Consider the following 21,670-nt stretch of genomic DNA (forward strand, 5'->3'; position numbering starts at 1 on the left):
GAACGCAACGGGGCGCTCATATCAGAACGGCTGGCGCCACGCAGGGGGGCTTCACGCCATGAAATCTGCTCTTTAAGCCGCACTTGGAATTCACTGATATCAGCTGATCGCTCCTCCTGCTCGATGCTTCGTTCTCTAAGAGGAAGTGTTTGATTTGTTTTTTCATGCCTGAGTCTTTATTGTCTTGTATTACCGTGAGGTCTCTGATGTCACGTTAAATTCATGCAAACAAACATAAAATAGCTTTTTTAAGCCAGGAAAGCGCTATCAACACTACAGACAGTGAAAATATTTTGACTTTTGGCCCCTTCTGTTGCATCAGGGACAAAACTTCTGCACTTCCCACGATGCAACTTATGCAAATACACCTTTAAACCCCACGCTATAACTGTGCAGTACAGGTTTGCTGTTAAAATCAGGCCATAGTTGTGTGTTTGTGTGGTTTTCAAACATTTTATGGGTTTGTCTGAATGGGCCATCATCATCTTCTTCTTCTAGGGAGATGACAGTGGTGAGGAAGACTTCTGTGCCATCAGCCCCAACTGGACCTACGACAAGCGGACCCGACAATGGCGACGCCTGGACTCCGCCGTGGATATCCTCCGACTGTCCCCCAACTCGCCTGATGTGTCGACATGCGATGACCACCATGATATCTGCTCCATCCACAGCTGCAGCAGCACTGAGAGCGAAGGCCACGAAGAACACCAAAAGAGACTGCGAGAGCCGACTGATGGCTCCACCGTCACCACCGCAAGCACCCCAGATGACCTGGAGAACAGCAGGAGCTCGTCCCGCTGCTCGTCCTCGAACAAGACCCCGTCCCTGGATACTTCTCTCAGTGGACCCCCCTCCCCCGGTGGAGGATCCTCCAGTATGAGTCTCGAAGCCGAGAGCTGCTACCCCGAGAAACCACCCAGGAGGAAGTGCACCACATTGCTGAGGAAGATGGAGAAACTGAGGCTCAAGGGGGTATCAGGTGAAAGCAGCAGCAGGGGTCGGGCCCGGCGTGTTATAAGCAGGCCTCTTCTCGTCCAAGACGAAGAGAGGATGGAGGGGCTCCACTGCACGTCAAGGTGAGGCTGTCCATCCTACCCGGCGTTGACTCCAGCATCATTAACCCTATGTGTCTTTAACTTGTACCACCCTGATTGTATCCAGTCTGCAGGATCAGCCCAGCAGTCATGCTTCTTCGTCGCCCTCGTCTCCTCACACCATCAGCAGCAGCAGCAGCAGTAACAGCCACTCAGAGAGCAGCAGCACGGTCAGCACGCCCAGCCCGGTCACTCGGGTGAGGAGCAACTGCAAACGATCCAGCAACAACGTCGTGGTTGGTGGTGGGACGAACCACACAGGACCAGAGGTCAGAGCATGGACAAGATTCCTCCAGACCTTTTATTTCATCTAATCCTAACCTTTTAACCTTGACCTATATAGACCTGTATAGTGACTGACTCTGTTTCATGTATTAAATCCTTTTTGTTTCCCGTTTCTGAATGGATTGTGATGTAACCTAAAACATTAGACCGTTCCCATCTGTCTTACTTACCAACAGCAAAGGTTTCTTCTTTATTCGCTGACTCCAATGTTCTCGTTATTTCTAGGACTACAAGAACCAAATCAACAACAACAGCCACCAGAACATGGTCTTCACGATCCCCCACGGACACAAACCAGGGACCTTTCCCGCCTCCCTCACGCACAAACACGCCAACCTATTACCCATCAGCTATGACACCTCCGTGAACTGGAGGACTGGGAGTTTCCACGGTTATCGGACGCGTCAGCCAAGATGCCATGGGATTTCTTCTCTGGCGACCGGGAGCATCTCATCCTGCGACGTTCCGAGCCCACTGCCTGTGCTCGATTACCGGTTGAGCGTCTATGACAATGTGCCTGACCACCGCCAGCTGTCTGAAAGTGAAGGCGGCAGCGGTGGAAGCGCCAGCGATGCAGACCGGATGAGTGAGTCGGAGGTGGGTTAAATCACGGTTACGGTATTTTTATTTTATACAATAAATAAGTACTCTATATAATATTACACTGACGTTCTTCTTTGGTGGGGAATAAGGTTATAATAATATCCTTAATATGATGCCAAACCACCTTGTTGTTCAATTTATGTTTGTTCAGCCAATCAGAAGAAAATTGACATAAAGCGAAGGGGAAGGAAGAAACTGCATCTTATTCAGACAGAGGATGAACTGTCGACCCAGAATGACACAAAGAAGGATTATTTTGAAGCTTGACTCATACAAAGCCAGTGTAGAAGAGTCCAAGAAATAAATGTGGAGTTGGAAATGAGCATAATGCATCCACCTTTCAGTGTTTTCTGTATTGCTGTTTTTGGACTCCTAAATGGGACTGTATGCCCTTACAGGTGGAGACATAAGTTTCAAAATGACATATTAAGCCAAATAGTAATATGTAGAAAATAAGGACATCATTTATTTTTTACTATATTGTGTTTTCATAGAAAAAAAGCTTTAAAATTAAACCTTCAAATGAAATTTAAAACGGGTAAAAACAGGAGGAGGCGCCCTCTCAGTTCCCCTTTGGCTCTGCTACAGTTCTGCAAAAAAGTACAAAATCTCCAATCAAAGTATATAATATTGTTGTTAATGTAATGGATTATATTAATTCTGCTAAGCTAAGCTTTGGTATCAAGTTGTAAACTAATCTGACAAAATCTAGAAGTCATGTAAAAGTAGATAAGAAATATTACTGAATTAATTAGAAAATGGCTTTTTATTTCTGCTCCATGAGTGTGGGAAAAATCCCAAAATTAAACCCTTAATATTACAAAATCTGCTAACTTACAAAAAGGAGAGAGATAGAGAAGTCATACAGCAGAATAATGTTTGCATGATATTTTCATTATTTGTGATTTTTGCAGATCCCACAGTGTGCCTTCAAAGCTCCAACAATGATGCTGCAGAAGATGCATTTAACTGAGTCTCGTATCAGCTGTAATCCAGCAATCTCTGCTATTAAAGCTGCTGTAAAATGCTTAAAACATGTGCAAACCTCTTTGCAACCTGACTCCAGCCCAGTTAAATCTACATCTGCTGTTAGTGATGCCTGACCTGTTATAAATGAGGGTCTCCATGTCGCTTTCCCTTCTTTATACTTCCTGTTTGTGATGGGTGGAGAAGGTGTAAACAATGTACTTTTTGCTGTAGTCACCCCAACCAAACTGATTTAAAAGAATAAAGCACTCTGCTTGGTTCCAGCCAGGTGTTCTTTCCATTACTGTACCTTTTGTCTCTTGCTTCAGTTCCTTTGTACATTTTTTATGCATCTGAGGGCCCCACAGTAAACAGGAATATGTGGGCCAAACATTAATTGCCATCTGGGCTCCTTCTTGTTGTTCACCTACTAAACAGAACACCAGTTAACTAAGTTATTCTTCTGACCTCGTTATCTCTCTCAGGTGAGCCGAGTGCTGGCAGGTGAGGACGTTTTCTCAGCTCTGGACAGCGTTTTGGAGAAAATCAGTGATCTCCAGCAACTGGTGTCCTCCTGGTCTGAAAACCTGTCTGAAGATGACAGTCAAAGAACCTCCTCCTCTTCCTGCTCTCAGGACTCACCTGCTCACGGCTCCTCTGCTGCCTCCCCCTGCCCCTCCTCGCCCCGCCATATCAACCTGGAGGTGCAGCTTTCAGAGGAGGAGGAGGAGGCTGAGAACTGTGAGAAGGTTACCTTGGAGTCGAACGCCGTATTACGACGGAGAAAGAGCAGGTGAGTGTAACGTGATTCAACATTTCACAAGCTATATAACTCAAAGTGTTTCACAGGTGTTGGTAAAAACTGATCAGGGTTGTTTAAAAAAAGACAAATTCAGGCTGTACAGACATTACTGGATGCTTGGAGAAGCCCTGGACACAGTGAGTGTAAGCCAAGTGTTAATAATGACAGTTATGGGGATTTACTCCCTCAGGCATCGACCAAAGTAAGAGTGAATTTAATGTCAGGCACTAAAGATAAAAGCAGCAACCTCATGCTGCATATTTGTTTTCAGCTATAGCGCAATAAAAAGTTATGAAGCCTTTCAGGTAATGCAAAGTAAGCCATACTATTAGTGTATTTGCTCACGGGCACTGCTTCTTTCTCCTGTACCCGTAACAATGTGGGTGTGTGCACTGTTGCTGCAAACTAGTGTGTTTTTTACACCACTAAAATATCCCATTACTGGATACACCTGTCAGCCTATTCAGCTTTTTCCTATTTTCTGTCATATATATCTGGTTCCACGGGTGGATGTTCACATTAAGCACAGCCAAATTTTAAGGTTTCATAATGGTAATGAACTTTGAAGAGCTGAAGTAACGACCTCATTTTTTTCTGGATAATTTCTTTCTGACATCAAAGCTCAAAAAAAGATTTCTCGCCAGGTCTAAGCGAAAATTTGGAGTTATCTCAAAATTGTGGGATATTTCAAGATTGTGCGTTATTTTGTGTCACTTACTTAAAAGTAGGTGAAACCTTTCATAGAACAAACTGAAAGTTTCAAGTCAATAAACCAAAATTTCTGAATGAGAGGCGGGAAACCTAAAACACAAACACGTGATTTCTTCCTTAGAGGATACACTCCTTTGACTTAGTGCCATACTCAGGAGTTCGGTGCTGTACATTTTGATTGTGACTTTGCCTTACAATCAAGTGCATTTATTCAAGTGATTTATAGAATTAACCTCCAGTCATTTATTTTTGGACATATATGCAGTTGATTATGATTTTGCGGCTGTTTTGTTTTCTATACATAGATAATAATCTAGAAAATCGGTCTGTGCTTCCCACCCGACCCTTGGAGTATTGATAGCTGTAATATTTTTGATGAAGCCTTGGTATTATATATTTCCAGAGTTAAAGGCCCAAATCTGATGCTTTTTAAAAAGAAAAAAATGTAAATAGGACTGTAGTAGCAAATAGTTTGGACCCAGAAGGAATCAGAACTAGAAGATGGGCCTGTAATATAAATATAGGTTAAAATAAGACTTTTATTATGTTCTAGCTGTTTTGAGCCTGACCCTTGTAAGTTTACCCAGAAAGCTCTTTTTTATTTTTTTCTCCTGAGAATGATCAGAAAACAGAGCAAACATCCAGGGTATTATGCTTGTTTAGGTTTGTCTACATCAAAGAAAATATGTCTAGTTTTCCCTTGGATTAGGCGTAAAACTGATTTGGCTGAAGTTTCTAACAGAGCTTGTGTTTTTCAACCACCCTATGTACTGTGAGGGCTTCTTCATGGCTTCATCAAATATTCATAAGTTATTCAGAAAAAAGGCAGCTGATTCTGAGGAGGTCCTTCAACTGTGCTGCTTCACGCCATGATACGGTTATTCCGGTGTCTCCAGCAGGGTGAGCCAACAGCTCCTCTGGTCCAGCGAGCAGAGCCTGCCCTCCCTGCCCTCCAGTCCAGGCGTGGAGAACCAGTCCGCCTCCCAGTTCCTCCTGCTCCAGAAGCTGTCACTTCTCAAACTCACCGCTCTGATGGACAAGTACTCCCCGTCCAGCAAGCAGGGCTGGAACTGGTAAGAAGTGTGAAAGGATGGAGCTTAGTGGGTGATTTCATGCATGAAAATAAAAGTTAAGTTCAGCGGAGGTCGAGAAGGTGAGAAAAGTCCACAGATGTGAGGAGAAACTTTTTCAAGGAAACAACTGTGGGAAGGAGGACAGGTGGGCGGGTGCAGGGTAAATATTTCAGGCAGCCTATTTAGAAAAGTCCTTCATAATTCATTGCTCAGGTGCAACCTTGCCTCACCTGAAAAAAACAAAAACAGAACAACAACACACTTCAAGAGGAATAAGCTCCCCCCCCCAAAAAAAAACACAGGGAGGACTGCCAGTGGCTCACCTTGAGTCTGTTTTCCTGTGAAATTAAAGGAAAGTGTGATCTGTAGTTGTTTCTAGTTGGCATTCATGCACAGTGGCTTATTTTGAGCTGTATTGTGTCCTTTTAAAGGGTCAACACATTTACATTGTTTATACTGCTGCGCCAAATGAATTGGAAAATGACTACAAATAGGAGTACAGATAAAGATTCAACATTGCTAAATTACTAATTCAACATTTAGCTTAGAATTTTATTGGGTTAATTTAACAGTAGTTATATGACCCTGTTTAAGAAAGATTCTGTTTAAAATGAGACAAATCAGCAGTCTTAATTTACTTGTGTAGCATCTTTCATGAAGGTACGTGTAGCTCTGTGTGCTCCACTGATAGCTTGTAAGACAGAGCAAAATGTAATTGTAGTAATAAAACAATAAAAACTAAATGGATAAATAAAATACAAACATTTTAACCATGTAAGACCCAACCCATCAAAAAATAGCCAGAAAATTCAGATTTTGGGGGGGACTGGCATGTGTAATAACCCTATATCATGTTGTTTATGATATATTTTAATGATATTTATTATATAGTTTTTATATCACATTTGATATATTGGGAGTTTTTTTTTTTTGGCCATAACATTATTTTAAAAAACCCACGAAGTGAACGTAATAATGCACCTCTGGGTAAAAGAGGCTAAGTTGCGCTTATGTACCGTACACGTGAAACACCTGCTATTTAGTGCTAACGTATTTGCTTTTATTGTGAAGTTGTTAAGTCACAGGGGATTGACTCGCTTTTGGAGGTAACCTCAAGTGGCGACTACAGGAACTGTTTTCAGTGTTAATGCTAAGCTGAGCTACCTATCCGGTCTTTAAGTGATGGCGTGATGAATCCTGCTTCGGGGCTCACTCTACTCTTTGTTTATTAAGGCTGTTGTGTTTTTAACATGTTTTAATGCTTTGTAGCTTGTTCTGTTTAATCCCAACAAGCACCTAAAAACAGTCAGTGATCACTGAATCAGAATCAGAATCAGAATACTTTATTGATCCCTGGGGGAAATTATTTTTTGTCGGCCTCTCTCGGTTTTATTACCGTTAATCATTTTAAAGCTCAGTTTTTAAAACCTTACGATGTAACTACAGCCCAACAGCAGTATATGAATGACTAACCTCGTATTGTGGATGGATTATGTCAGTTGCTCTCCCGACTAAAGTTTGGTGCGTTTACAGCATCCTGCCATGCGATTGCATTTGTCCCTAACCTTTGGGAACCCTCACGCTAACTTTTATCAGGTGGAAAAAAAGTTAGCGTTCATCCTCCAGCTTCACTGTGTTTATATTATGCTAACATAGCTGTGTCGCTAGCGGTCACGTAGCACATCATTATATACCAGCTAGCCAAACTTCAGTAACCCTACAAACGTCACTGCTGTTTAGTTTTCTGTCTTCATTTATGTTGGAAGTGATAGCAGAGCTGTACGTCTTAATTCGTTTCGGAAATCTCTCCGTCAGAACATGCTATATTATATTCAGATGAAAACTAGCGAGCTAACTTCCTGCTAACTTTTAACTCTATTAAATTTCATAAATTCGGCTTTCATGGATGCCTGGCTGTTGAACTTAATTGTTACACCTGGTAAAGCAACAACGCTGATCATTTTATTAAAGATGAAAGGATTTAGACCGTTTTTAACTCTCAGTGATCGTATGACTTCGGGACCTGCAGCAGAATTTGGGCCCAGGTTGCAGCTACATATTTATCAGAAAGCCCTAAATGTGGTATTGATCTTATTTCAGTTTTCAGTAGAAAGTGAATAAAGTTCATCCAAGTATATCAAACTAGTCATTTTATTGTAGAAGAACTTAGCTCAGTTTTTTTGTGTAATCAGTTTGAATCTTCCTGAGGTGGTAGGAGTGTATGTCGTGTTTTCAATGTTGCTATCGGAGCTTAACATGCAAGTTCTGAGGACAGGGTAAACACAAACGGATACCTGTCTGTTTATTAGGAGTGTTAAAGTCAAGCTTTACTTATGCTTTAAATGTAGGGCTTCACTTATTACTGACACACATGGCTGTAATGAGATCAGCGTTTCGCCTCCTACACTGTTTTTGGAGTGAACCCACGTTCAGAACTGAGACTAATTAATTTTTCATTTGAATAAAACATTCAAACATTCTGCTTGTTTACGTTGCTGAGCACTTAGGTTTTCATTATTATTAATATTATTATTATTGTTGTTGTTGTTGTTGTTGTTGTTATTATGTGCTCTCTGTGAGCATGTGACCTGCTTGTTTTACGCTTTGGTAGAAAACCAATTTGTTTTTGGTCGTGGCTGTTATGCTCAATGAGATAAGGCTGGATGTGGGAATAGAAAACCCTCCTGAAATTACTCCTGGTAGATATTCCTCTTTAATTTTCAGGATCAGACGTGTGTTTGAAGGGAATAACAGGGAAAAATTCCTTTGTGGAAGCAGGTTGGGGAAGAAAGCTTCCTACGCTCCAATTTGGCATTTCAAACTGCTCCGCTGGGTTAAAAGTCTAATAAACGGCATGGAAGGGAAGGAGGAAAGCATTGCACAGACGACCTCTACGACATTACAGAAGAAAACATTAAGTTAACATTTGTGAAGCAAATTCTGAAGTCTAAATGACTTATTCTCACTCACATTGTGTGAAAATAATGTTCCTCTTTTAGCCGAACCAAATAAAGACGATGCTGTTGTTGGGACTGCGTTGGGATATGTTTCACCCCATCCATAAAGACCCAAACAGGTTTTGGTAGCAGGCTGTAAACAGGTCTGTTTCTGCTGTAAGTTTGGATATTTAAATACGGGACTCTTTGGGGATTTACCCACTTTTGGAGCCGGCTACAAGGAGATGGGCGCTCGTATGAACACATATGAAAGAGGTGTCAGTCTTACCTTCAGCCTTAATAACAAAGAGTTAATAAGTGTAGCTCTGTGTGCTCCGTCACTTCAGCACAGTTGGGAGAAATGCTCCAGCAATAGAAGAAAAACACCTCCAGGCTTCAACAGTTTGATCAAGTCTCCTCATTTCATTGATTTAATCACTGATGCCAAAGCGAGCTCTTGATGATTAAAAATACGGCAATTAACTGCTGATTGGGGCGCCTGATACTCGGAGGCACTTTGCTCAAAATAGCCGGTTTGTTTCCGAGAGAAGCTGCAAGGAAAAATGAAGGAACGGGAAAGGGAGTGGAAAAACTCTAAGACATTTGTCCTTTTAGAGGAAGCTTCAGAGACGAGACACTGTTTTATAACTTTTAGAGATAATGAGCCAAGTAAAAGAGAAGAGGTTTAATTTATATTAAAAGACTGCAGTTTTATTCTGAGTGCACTCAGCACTACAATTCCCAGCTAAAAGGCAATCATTCAGTCATTACAAGGATGCTGGTACCAGTTCAGAAACACAGGGAAACTTTAACAGTCCTTTCAAAAGTTCAGATCTCTTTGATCAACGTCCACGGTTTCTGAATGTTTTTCCTGCAGCGCTGCTTTGAATGGCACACACATTTTAGCAACCACCAGAGACTTATGCAATCAAAAACTGTTTATTTGGCTCTCCCTTCAAAAGGAAACACTTCCAAACTGCCTTTTTCCCCCCAAACACTCGACTGGTTGAGATTACACATTCTTGAAATGCCTGCAAAATGATTTCAGAGTATACATTCATTTCCATAACTTGTCTGCGATTTTTATATATTATATATTTCACGGTCTAACAGCGGCCTCTCTCTCGCCTGCAGGACTGTTCCCAAACCCCCGAGGAAGACCAGGCCGATGGAGGTGAAAGGCCGACGAGTGTTTGGGGTTCCTTTACTCCTCAGTGCCCAGCAGACAGGAGAACCCATCCCCCCCTGCATCCTCCGAGCTCTGGTCTACCTGAGGACCAATTGTTTGGACCAGGTAAACCAACAAAAACCTGCAGGGATTGAAGAAGCTGTGTTTAACAAGCTGTGTCAAAAATGCAGAGTGCCGTGTTATTCAGTGGCCATTTGTGTTTTATTGAAGTTGAAGAGACAATATTTTTATTAAGTTTCACGGCCACATGTGCTTTTGGTGATACTGGGAAACAGTTTTAGTGAAACTGGCTTTTAAAAATCAAAATATAACCCTTAAAGTGGCCTTGTAATGGAACTGGGTGTAGACTGTGATGAAGGCTGACTAGTTCCATAAAATAAACGTTAAGAATCACAAAGCATCGTGATTTGATTCAATTTCATCAAATTTAGTTTGATGAAATAAAAGTTTTTAGTACTTTAACTGTTTGTTGTTTACTACTTTTAACCCCAGTTGAATATTTCTTGAAAGTTAAGAGGAATTGAAAGCGTTAAGAAAAAGCGTCTGCTGCAATCATGCACAATAGTGTAAAATATGACAATAAGAACGTTTAATGTCTTTTACTTCCCCTCAGGTGGGCCTCTTCCGGAAGTCGGGGTTGAAGTCTCGCATCCAGTACCTCCGTGAGCTGGTGGAGTCTGACCCAGACGGAGTTTCATTCGAGGGCCAGTCCGCCTTCGACGTGGCCGACATGCTGAAGCAGTTCTTCAGAGACCTGCCCGAGCCAATTTTCACCAGCAAACTCTGCGAGTCCTTCCTCCACATTTACCAATGTGAGCCGATAACACTCAGTTCTGATTGATTGTCATGAGGGATCAATGGTTTGCTTTCCTAACATGCATCTTTAATAAGAGACAGTTTAAGGACTTTAATCTTGCCATAAAAGCATCTCGTCCCCTTCTTCATGCAGATTTTCCAAAGGATCAGCAGCTGGTCGCGGCTCAGGCGGCCATTTTGCTGCTTCCGGATGAGAACAGGGAAGCGTTGCGGACGCTGCTCTACTTCCTCAGTGATGTTGTGGCTTGCGTGGATGAGAACCAGATGACTCCCACAAACCTCGCCGTCTGCCTGGCGCCGTCTCTGTTCCACCTCAACACCCTGAAGAGGGACGCTAATGCAGCTAGGTGAGCCGAGGCCAAGAAAACGGTCTTAAAATGTGTTTCTGGGGCATCAGCAGGCATCGGTTACCTCATCGCGTCTTCTAAGCGTCTTTTAAAAATTGACATCAGACGTTTCTCTAACTGTGAGGAGTCACACAATCTCAATATGGAAAGAGACGGAGGGCGTGAGGCGTCTGACCCACATTGTCAGAGTTATGTAAGTTTTAACAGCAGTTACATAAAGAGCTGGAGGTGTGGAGTCCACTCTGCCTGTATCTGTGTGTGTGTGTTGCTTTGGTTTTGGCCTAAAATGAAAGCAGATGAAGATCAGAAGAGCTGGGAGATTTCTCTGAGAGCTGTTCCTCTGCTAAGCAGCTTGTTTTGCAGCTTTTAGCCCATTTACTGCAAATCGTTTATTTGATATCTTGCCTGGAGTAGATTTTCTGACACGTCTCATCCTGTGTGTCCTTAAACATAAAACCGAGCGTCGTTTCCTCCTGCTCAGAAGTCCGTGAGGTGACGACGTCAATGCTGTTGTGGTCAAATTAGATAAAACTAAAGTAGCCTCGAAATCTTACAGTTTTTTAAATGATTGAATCGTTTTGGTAGCTTTGCAGTCTCTGTAGGTACCATTTTAACCCCTAATAACCAACAGTTAACTTTATGTGTGCCTGTTTATCTGACAGTGGGCAGGTTGCTCATTGAGGCGCTTTTTCTTCCTCATTTTTCCGAAGCTCTCTGCTCTCACAGATCTCATGACTTCTGGATCTGATCCATCTTTTTCATATGTCTCTTCTCTGTTAGCGAGAACCCGTCGGCAGAGTGTACACTTATTACATAAGCTCCACAGATTTCCATCTGACCTCAGCTTCACGCAGTCAGATGAATAAGTAGATTTTCTGCCGCTCATCTGTTTCATATTGAGAATGTGGTTTAGAAAACAGGAAAACTAGATGATATTCAACAGTATTAGAGTTCATTTTTTAAGGAAAGATCCAATGTAATTGTATGGAAGGCTCATGACTTGGCTTGTGCCGCTTTTGAATTCTCGTGTTCGGTATTAGAGAGAAAATGTATTTCTGTCATTTTTTTATGCAAACGTTCAGCAGTGATTTGTTGGCTGTAGTTAAGGCTCGGAAAGTCGCTTTTTAGGAAAACAAGTCACTAAGTTGGCAACACTGCATCCTGATCAAGCCTCTCTTTTGAACCACGTTAGCTCCTGTTAGTTTTGTTAAACCAGGATTAGGCTGGACGAGCTGTTGGTTTGTACCTTCAGGAAGTCAAACAGTGAAGCTGCATGTTGCATCTTTGACCGGCGTCGGTGATGAAACATGAGACGAGCCTCACGCTGAGACTAAAAAAGGCTGTTTCTTTGTTGTTGTGTTTTTTAATAAACTGAGAGGCGATACTGATGTAAACATGACGGAAACATTTGCATGTTCACGGTTTCTTCCATAAAAATGGAGGAAACTCTGGGAACAGCTGACACCTACAACAACTGTCAGTCCTGTCTTGCTGTGTAAGTTGTATCTCTCTTTTCTTTTCTAACTTTCTCTCAGCCTTTTTTACATAAGCCACTTTGAATTGCCGTCTTGTTGAAAGGCGCTACACAAATAAGCGTCCTTTGTTTTTTGTCTGTCAGCCTTCCTTTCTCTCTCCACCCTCGCTCCGCTCATTCCCTCCTCATATATCTCCTCCTCTGCCTCCTCTTTCGTCTCTCATTCGTGTAATCACCCTTCTTTCAGCTTTTCCTCTCTCTGCCTTCTTCCTCCCTCCCTGCCTTTCCTTTTCATCTCCACCTCTTCCACTTTGCCTCTTTTCCTCCCTTCAGGCTGACGGGACGGATGATGGAAGTGACACAATCAGCACTTTGTGCCTCCCGTTCTCCCTCGAGCTAAAGTCCCGGCCCGTCAGAAATCGTGTCACACTTTGTGCTGGGAACAATAACTCGGGGTGGGGGGAGACTGCCGCTCCCACAGATCTATGAAATCTCATCTGGTGTTTCTGCTCTGACAGAACTCACCACTCCCACAGAGTTATACTCTCTTTAATGCATCTGACCAGCTGGGCTTGCTGGAAGTACCGAGTAATTTCTCAGTTAAAAAGAAAAAAAGAAGCTCATCTCTCATCCGCCACAAACTAAAACAACTTGAACTTTCTGTGAATACATCCAGTCAGCCTCAGTCGGTTCAGTGCAAGGGTTTTCCAGAAAACATGACCTTCTGAAGGTGGTAATTCCTGATATATGCACAAAGCCTGAAGCGCTGTGACACTGACACGTCCCCAAAACAAAAAGCATAGAGCTGCAGGGTTCCTGTGGCTTCTTACAAAAATCCATTCAATTAATTTGATAATAACATTCATAATGTTTTTGCCCCCAAACAAAAACTTACTTGACTGAAATCTACAAATCTTCCTGCCAGTTTGACCATATTCCTACATAAAAGAAACCCAAATGAATAAAACTGTTTTTAAACCTGATGACTGTAATCTGACAGAGGCATGAAGTTTAAAACAAGAAGCTTTGACGGCATGATGCTGGGTGGAGGATCAGAGTGAGGGAACCATTATGGAAGGATTATTCCCGCTGAAAAAACAGTTGGGAAGGAAAACCAACTTTGTTCTCGGTGACCAACCCCGAGTACTTAAAGTACTCCTCTAATAGGAGATGATAACAGGATGTTGAACTTGCTCCTGTGGTGTCGTTGCTGTAGGTCCGGTCACAGGAAGTACAGCCTCGGCCGCCCGGATCAGCGAGACCTGAGCGAGAACCTGGCCGCCACCCAGGGCCTGGCTAACATGATCACCGAGGTCCAGAGACTGTTCCAGGTACCACCAACCCGATGCAAAGGACGTTTCTAAGCATGAAAATACATTTTTGAGAGATTAAAAGATCTAAATCATCTTTCTGCAGCTTCCAGAGTTTTGGCCCGGCCAGAGTCTAACCGCCAGTGATGACGTCTTCACTGAGGAGTCCAGAGGAGGCCTGGTTACCTCGAGTCAAAGCGGCGGTGAGGAGGACTTGGAGGAGAGAAGGCGCAAACTGCAGCTGAGCACCCAGCAACTCCTGAAGGAGGCCAGGGAGAAGAGCCGAGGCTGGGAGAGCCACCCGGCTCCAGATCACGTGGAGCTGGCCTACAAGAAGGTGAATGTGGGGGGGCGGGGGAGGAGGAAGTGACATCACCACGCGGTTTCTGTGTCGCACTATGAAGGCTCGAAATTAACCTTAAGGCCTGCCTCTAATTTATCATCTCTGCTCATCTTCAGATGGACGATGGCTGCCCGCTGTGGATGTGGCGAGGCTCTGTGGAGGTGGACGCCGCACAGGGGGAGCTGCTCCACCGGCTGCTGAGGGAGCAGCAGCTGTGGGAGGAAGGCCTTCATCAGGCCGCCGTCATCCAGACCTTGTCCAAGGACGCAGACGTCTACCGCTACCTCCTTCAGGGCCAAGGCCACGGCCTGGGCTCGCAGCCCCTACAGGAGCACCTGCTAATCAGGTAATGAGCCACAGCGAGCCCACGAGCGCTCGCCTCGACCTGCTGAGCTGTACGGAGCGGGGAGGACGGGGGAGTTGAAGCTGAAAGTACCCTCAAAGTGTCACTTTGAGTTACACTGAAACAAAGCATGCCTTTTGTGTGCGTGAGGTTTGAATGGGGGGGTTGATGAAATTTTAATCCGAGCCTGAAGTCAGATGAGACGTGACAGTATCTGTGTTTACAGTTGGCCCGCGTCGCTGGTGCACCTTCAGACTCGCCTGCCGCTGTGAGCGCTGTGAGCATGAACTCAGAGTTACCCTGACTAAGAACTAAAAATCACCACTTCTGCATAATGCATCCAAACGAGGTCTTTTACTTTCACCAAATCCCTCACGGACACCCAACCAGAACATTAGTGTGGTCGTGAGGACCCGTGGGCTTCGAATGAAAACGTCAATCTTTAAAAAATAAATAGTTTCATTTGTTTGAAGGAGGAAAAACACTGAAAGCAGCTGGTCGGGGTCTATTTGAACCACCTTTGGTGTAACGCTTAATAAGTTCCCCAGCTGATGGCTTACACTGAAGCACATTTGCATTTATTTACAGGACTTTCAACACATATTCAACAGAAATGAAATAAAAATGATATTTAGCACAAAGAAGGGTGATTGTAGTTTGGTTGCAGGATTTGTCTGACTGAGTCCTTTTGCTTTAGAGGCTGCTTAGTTTAGATGTCAACGGCAAGACAAGCATCACTCAGACAGCGGCAGATTATCCCACACAGTAAAAATAATGTTGTGGGAGCAGAACTTTGTAACATGAATCGCTCCCTCCTCAGGATCTGGCAGGCAGACCCGTCCTCCGGCCTGACGTACCTCTCCTCTGTGTCTACCGAACTCCCCGAGGTGCTGGCGGAGGGGATCAGGGTCCACACCCACATTTGCCTCTACCTGCTGGAGCCCACAGGAATCAGGAAGACCCGACTGACACACCTCTGTCGCACAGATACAAGGTGAGGAGACGTTTTAAACTGATCTGAGCCGCAAGTAGAAAGCATTTAAATTTGTTTACAGTAAAGTGGCCAAACGGTCCTTTAAGTTTAAAGGCTGAAAGGTGAATTGTGCAGCAACTACACAGAGGCCGAGAGGGTTTAAGGCCGTGAGAAGCCTATTAAAAGAAATATCTAGAGAGCGCGCTTAGTCCATGTTATCTCTCTTAATTGAGCCCGTTCTGTGTTTTTGACCTCTGCCAGCACCCATCTGCAGCTCCTCCCTGTAGGTGAGCAGATGAGAAAAAGGAGGAGGAGGAGCAGGTCTCCTCCTCATGATTCATGCCCTTTGAAACTAAGTTGCTGCAGATTTTCTGCTGCTTACGTGATCAGGCTGACTCTCGGCGGAGCCCTGCAGCTCCATTTGTCTATGCTGATTAAATGAAACTAACCCTCCGTGCCACAGAAAGCAGGTGGCGGTGGCGCTCTCGTATCCCTGACATTGAACTACACGGGAAGGCGCTGTAGGCAGCGACACTGATTCAGTGTGTGGGAGGCACATTTCTGCCAAAATGTAAGCTCTCAGGTTTGATCTGGTCGAGCTAGTTCATATTTCTTTTATTGATCCTTCACAAACGAACCAATGGTGATCTATCCTGTACCTGACGAGACATTATAAATGATTGTAATTACTATAATAAATCCTCAGGGAACCACGAACAGCTCCACAAGATTCCATAGATGGAAAAAAAGAACTGGGCCACACCTTTTAATCTTTGAATTTGGATGTTTTAAGGGCTCAAAATCTCATCTGGCATTAACATCATCACAGAAACTGCACCAGGAGCTTCGTTGCGTGGGCTTCCATGGGCGTAATGTGCACGTGGTACAGTTCTTTTGTCCATATAAAGTCTCGATAACTACTGTGGCACTGCTCTGGGAATAAAATAAGACACAAAATTAGGTACAATAACTCCCCTGGGAACCATGAACATCTCAAAAATGTAATGGTGACTCATCCTTCCTCCTGCAGTGGATTCAAAAATTACAAAAACATAGAGCTGGGCGATATGAGATTTTTTCATATCACGATATGTTTTTTTCATTTCAGGCGATAACGATATCTATCACGATATAAGCCAAATAACTATATTTGTAAGATTTAAATGTGCCGTTGCTCACAAGTAAAATGTGAAATAATCAGCAGTTTGTTTTTATTTAAATATTTATTTCCCATAATAAGTTCAACAGGGTAGATGTACTTAAGGAACATGAGACTTTTTCAGATAAATAAAGGCAAATATTGCAAACTACACAAAAGGCAGCCGCTAAAGCGTTTAAGTTTCAAAATAGAACAAACGAAACAGACTAAATTGTCAATTCCACTTAGAAACAAAATATTAATTCTAAAAATAAATCTTAGTTTGTTTTACAGAAGAACAGACAAAACTGACTAACTTTTGTCAATATCAAATAAACTGAGAACTAAAAGGAAATTCTCAATCTCTCCTTGTTGTATAGCTGAGCTTTTCAAACAGTTTTAACAGTTACTTTAGTCTGACAAAAGCCGAATGACGAATTAGCGCTTCCAGTCAGAGACTGAGGCTACGTCCACACGTACACGGGTATTTTTGAAAACGGAGATTTTCCGTTTTCGTTTTAAAAAATAATCCCGTCCACACATAAAGGCAGAAATGAAGGAAAACGCTGCTATGAACATGCCAAAGCAGCAGGTGGCGCTAGATTCCTAACCGTGCAGAAATGTTGGCCAATCAGAAGTCTAGAAGCCTCGGTGGGAAAAAGTAAACAAAGCTGGGGCATAGAAGCAGAACCGAGTCGTATGTGTGGAGGGACAGTAACTGTGTGTATATGTAAGCATTTAAACACTGCAGAGAGTAGAATTAACAGTAACAGTATTGTAGAAATTCATTTCACCGAAACAATAACGTGGCGCACAGTGTGACGCATGCACCAGTTTATTGTATTTCCAGACTTGCTTTCGGCACATTTACAGTGCACGCTACTCTGTTTTTTGTCAGACTTGAAATAGCCGAAATACCTTCACACTACGGAGCTTCTATGGCTCTTCCGTTCGACAATCTCTCCGGCGTTGGAACCATCATCTGTTTTCTCTTCGGTCACGCTCGGTTGATTTTTCTAGTCGGCACACTCATTTCCTCCATTACGCGCTGGCTGCTTCCCAAACAAACACACGTGCGGCTTGGCACTTGTGCTGTACGTAACAAGTCACGCGACATGACGCTGCGGCTGTGATTGGTTCGGCTCTGCGCTACTTAATTTGGATTGGCTGACCTTTTTTTTTTTTTTTTTTTTTTTTCTTTTTTTAAGAGGACAAGAGCGGCGAAGTCTATCGCGATAGCTTAATTTCTCTATCGAGTAAAAGTTATATCGCGATACATATCGTTATCGTTCTATCGCCCAGCTCTACAAAAACACCAATAGTTTTTATTTTATTGCATTAAACAGCCGCAACCCACTTGCTCCGGTGTCCTAAATGTGACGACAGAAGTGATGTCTCAGCTGCTTACAATAGGTATCCTTGAATATTGCTCCATCCTTGAGGACGGACTGCCGTGTAGATTTGTTCCTGGTTCTCAGAGGAGTGACCACACTGACGTTGGTGTCATGGACTCATTTCTGCATGTAGTATTGGCGCGGCAGCTACGACAGCAGTGTCGAGCAGAATCCATAATGCCAACGTGATTATGATCATTCTTTCGGAAACATCTCTGCACATGTTTCATAGCAGTCCATAAGTGAGAATAGGGTACATCCCCTGGGAACCATGAACAGCTCTACAAAATAAGTAACACAAACCTACAGGTGGAAAACCTGCACCACTGCTCCCAGAAAACCGTTATACACCAAAGCTTCTGCACAAAGCTCAGGATGTATCCTCTGGAACCAGAAACATGTCTATAGAACTGCATCCAGTTTTTGATGAAGACCAGACCAATCAATGCTGTCCATAGAGACACAAGCATCACAAATAAAATTTCAAAGATGCAATTTGTCAGGATTTTCTACCGTTTCACTTTTGATTTCCTAATTTTCCCTGAATGTCGCCGTGTGAGAAAATGAACTCCAGTCAAAGAGTGAAAATGGTGATTTGCTACATGAGACGAGGGCAGAGCAGCAAAGACGGGTTTGATCTCTCACTGCGTGATTATCTCAGCAGGCGTTTCAGTCGGCCCATTACGACTGAAGTGAAAAGAAGCGCACAATCACACACTCGCGTCTGCTTCTGATGAGTACGTGCTGAATAAAGAGCCGCCTGTGAAACTGAAACTGTTATCCAGAGCGACGTAGAGCGCATACAGAAGCGAAATCAGCTTCATTTTCAGGCAAACATCGGCCCGCTCGCGCTCCTGTTACGCAAGAGTGATCACGTAAGAAAGAAGTGAAAACGCCCAGAGGGATGAGTGCCTTCACTCTTCCCGTTGTCCAACTTCCTCTCGCCTTTAATTTCCTCTCATCTAAACATCTGTGATGCGCCAGCCTGTCTCGGGCTTATTTGCTGTGGCATTAATTTTAAGTGCTTGTTAGCTTTGAAGGCAAGACAATAGATCCACTGCATCAAGGTCAGCGGGGCTTTTTACAGTACAGGGCTGTGAAGGAGATCCTATCGCCTCCAGAGGAAATTAAACACGTTACAGCCTCAACGAGGAGGGAGGGAGCAGGGAAAGCAACGTGGATTTTCAGGCTGAAGCTCAGATGCTCTGTTACCTGTTCTTAACTCAGGTTTAGATGATGAGCCTGCATAGAAGAACTTATAAACAAGAACTGCAGAACTGTATTTAAGGGACTTCATACCTCAGTCAAAATCTCTGAATACCTTCTTTGTCGTCTCATCCAAAGCTCTCAGACATAAGGACAGACTTGAGTTTTTGATGTGCCTGCCATGCTTCCTGCACTGACCCCTGACTAAAAAAACAAACCAAGACCATAAAACATTTGACCAACATTCGAAACAGTCTTGGTGCTCATTTGAGTCCAAGCTTTAACAAATCCAGCAATGAAATACGTCCGTTAACAGTCTAAAAAACAGAAGGGGGCAGTACTTCCTCTGTGCTCTGGCTAAAACTGCAGCCCCCTGGTGGCCCACGCAGGTACTGCAGGTGTGCCCCGATAAGTCATTTGCAAAATATAGCTTTAAAAAAAAGTCGTTAGATATTAAAACATAATCCTCTGGATAAAGCGATAGAAAATGCCCAAACTGATCCCAGGATCCAGTCGTTTGGGGTTTCAAAATCAAAAGGGATTTTTTGAGTCCTGCAGGCCACCATCTCTCAGCTTTTAATAAACGTGATGAAATTGTGAAACTGAAACTACGTTTTTTTAAGTATGGCATTAGTACTTATTGTTAAGGCCTTTACACACCCGACATGTGAAGTCCGTGCCCATTTCTTTTGTGTTAAAATGATTTTTTGGTCTATTTAATTGGATTAATTTTGTTTTTCTGATTTTTATTTATTTATTTATTTATTTTTGCAGCGAGCTCAGTGTGTCCACACGTCACACGACAAGTTTGAGCTGTAAAATCCACGTTTGTTCCTAATGCGCTCGGTGTGTATCAACCTTTATTCCACATTTTTGAAGCTATTTTTGATCCTGATGTGAATCCTGATCTAAAGCCATTGATGGAGACTTGAGTTCAAAATCAGAGGATTGAACCAGCAGGCTAGTGTAAGTCCTGAACGACAGGTGTCGCCACTCAGGCGAAACCTCATCAGAGCTGATTTAGGAGCATGTTTTTCGAGTGTCATCTTTTCAAACTGCTGCTGCGTCTCCCTGAAATCCGACGCAATCGTAAACTTTTTGGTCCTGCTGTGGCGGCAAAACGCAGGAGGTTACAAAAATGAACAGCAGCAGACATGATGTCACTTGTGTTGTCGTGCGGAGACATTTGTGTGCCTGTAATGGTGTAATAGTTCCCCTGTCCCACCTTTTTCCCGCTGACACACCTCCTCTGTGTTTTATCTTCCAGGGGTCGGTCGCAGGAGTGGCACAGCAAGGTGAGCGGACTCCGCCTGGCCTCCGGTCTGCTGGCCATCAAAGACTCCTTCAGAGCCGAGTACAAAGAAACAAAGATATGAGCCCATGCAGAGAAAGTCAGGCTCATCTGGAGCGCTCGTCCTCCTCCTCCTACTCTTCTTCACGTCTGGCTGAACTGCAAACCGAGCAGAATGCAGGACGAAACGGGGCGGACCGCACCGTCGCTGTCCTGCGTCTTTCTGGAAGTTTGAAAACTCTGCCGTTGGAGTTTTCTCTATATGTTTGCTTTTTACTGTGGGTGACCTTGCAGATTGCCAGCAGCACCTCTGCACTCCCTGCTGTGCCTGTTACGCTTCACACTCAAGTTCACACACAGACACACAAAAATGCAAAGCGTGGCGAGCTTTGACAAAGGATGTTTTGATGGGAGGGTGAAAAAGCTGAGGCTGGTTTGACTTTGAGGAAAAAAAGGAGCAAGTGTGACTTCTGCAATAATGGCATCACCGGCAGGAAGAGAAGGAGGCAGGGGAAGCTGCCGGGACAAAGTCAGGAAGCGAGGACAGAAAACATCAGGAAGCAGACTTTCGGTCACCAGAGAGCGGCTGCTGTATCAAACCTGTGACCGAGAACAAAGAAAAGGAACGACGTGCCTTAAAAGGACATCGAAAGCTGTGAAGTCGGCTCGATGGTTCTAGAGACGGTCCGGCTAAACCAATCGGGAAAAATCTGAGGAGAGACGAGCAAATCGTCTTTCTCGAGCTTGGCGGGGACTGCAGGGCGGTGATGCCTGTAATAAAGGGAACTTTCTAATGCCTACACACACTTTTTGCCATCACCGGAACTTCTGAATTCGCTCCTGTGACGGTTCGCAGACGAGCGATATCTACCTCTACACGGGACGACGCCGCGGTGGTGAAAACTCGGAGGCCGAACTCCAGGATTTTTTTTTTAACTTTGTATTTATTCTTGTACAGATCTTCGAGTGTTGCTTTTAAAGCCTGCTTGACCTGAATACTGCATGAAAAAGTCATTAAATTCTATATCAGATTATTTAACTTTAAAGTACATCTGAATACAAATGTTCTATCCAGATATGTTATTTAATTCCTGGCTTTGTGTGTGAAACATATCCGTGCCAAACACCTAATTAAAATGTTTATTTCTCCTCAAACCTGCTTCCTGTTGTTATTTCTCCCCCTCTCTCTCCTCTGTGACTCGTCTGAGTGCCAAACAGATTACCGACTGTAATTTTGCGGGAAGGCGGGGGAAACAGCAGGCAGCGTGAAGATGAGGTGCCACACTGCGCCACTGAAGCACAAGAGATTAATAAGTATGGCAGTGCGATCCAAAAAAACCTTCCAACCCTCACCTCTCCCTCCTCCTCATAAACAT

The 21,670-nt window shown here is 43.7% G+C and overlaps 1 protein-coding gene across 3 annotated transcripts in view; it reads left to right on the forward strand.

Moving 5' to 3' along the window:
• The window catches only part of si:dkeyp-23e4.3 (rho GTPase-activating protein 7), a 103,280-nt gene extending 81,831 nt beyond the window's left edge, over positions 1 to 21,449 (forward strand). For 2 of the 3 annotated variants that reach the window (XM_014413631.4, XM_014413633.4), the window contains exons 5-17: positions 499 to 1,076; positions 1,162 to 1,363; positions 1,605 to 1,976; positions 3,434 to 3,741; positions 5,358 to 5,534; positions 9,605 to 9,764; positions 10,273 to 10,471; positions 10,609 to 10,822; positions 13,513 to 13,627; positions 13,713 to 13,943; positions 14,066 to 14,295; positions 15,113 to 15,286; positions 20,271 to 21,449. In XM_014413631.4, the coding sequence (XP_014269117.2) occupies positions 499 to 1,076; positions 1,162 to 1,363; positions 1,605 to 1,976; positions 3,434 to 3,741; positions 5,358 to 5,534; positions 9,605 to 9,764; positions 10,273 to 10,471; positions 10,609 to 10,822; positions 13,513 to 13,627; positions 13,713 to 13,943; positions 14,066 to 14,295; positions 15,113 to 15,286; positions 20,271 to 20,379 (3,069 nt within the window). In that variant the 3' untranslated portion in view covers positions 20,380 to 21,449. The remainder of the gene's footprint in view (positions 1 to 498; positions 1,077 to 1,161; positions 1,364 to 1,604; positions 1,977 to 3,433; positions 3,742 to 5,357; positions 5,535 to 9,604; positions 9,765 to 10,272; positions 10,472 to 10,608; positions 10,823 to 13,512; positions 13,628 to 13,712; positions 13,944 to 14,065; positions 14,296 to 15,112; positions 15,287 to 20,270) is intronic. The other variant, XM_014413632.4, reaches the window with a different exon arrangement.
• Positions 21,450 to 21,670: the final 221 nt, after the last annotated feature.

Source organism: Maylandia zebra, linkage group LG10 (genome assembly GCF_041146795.1).
Source record: "Maylandia zebra isolate NMK-2024a linkage group LG10, Mzebra_GT3a, whole genome shotgun sequence".
NCBI classification, from domain to species: domain Eukaryota; kingdom Metazoa; phylum Chordata; class Actinopteri; order Cichliformes; family Cichlidae; genus Maylandia; species Maylandia zebra.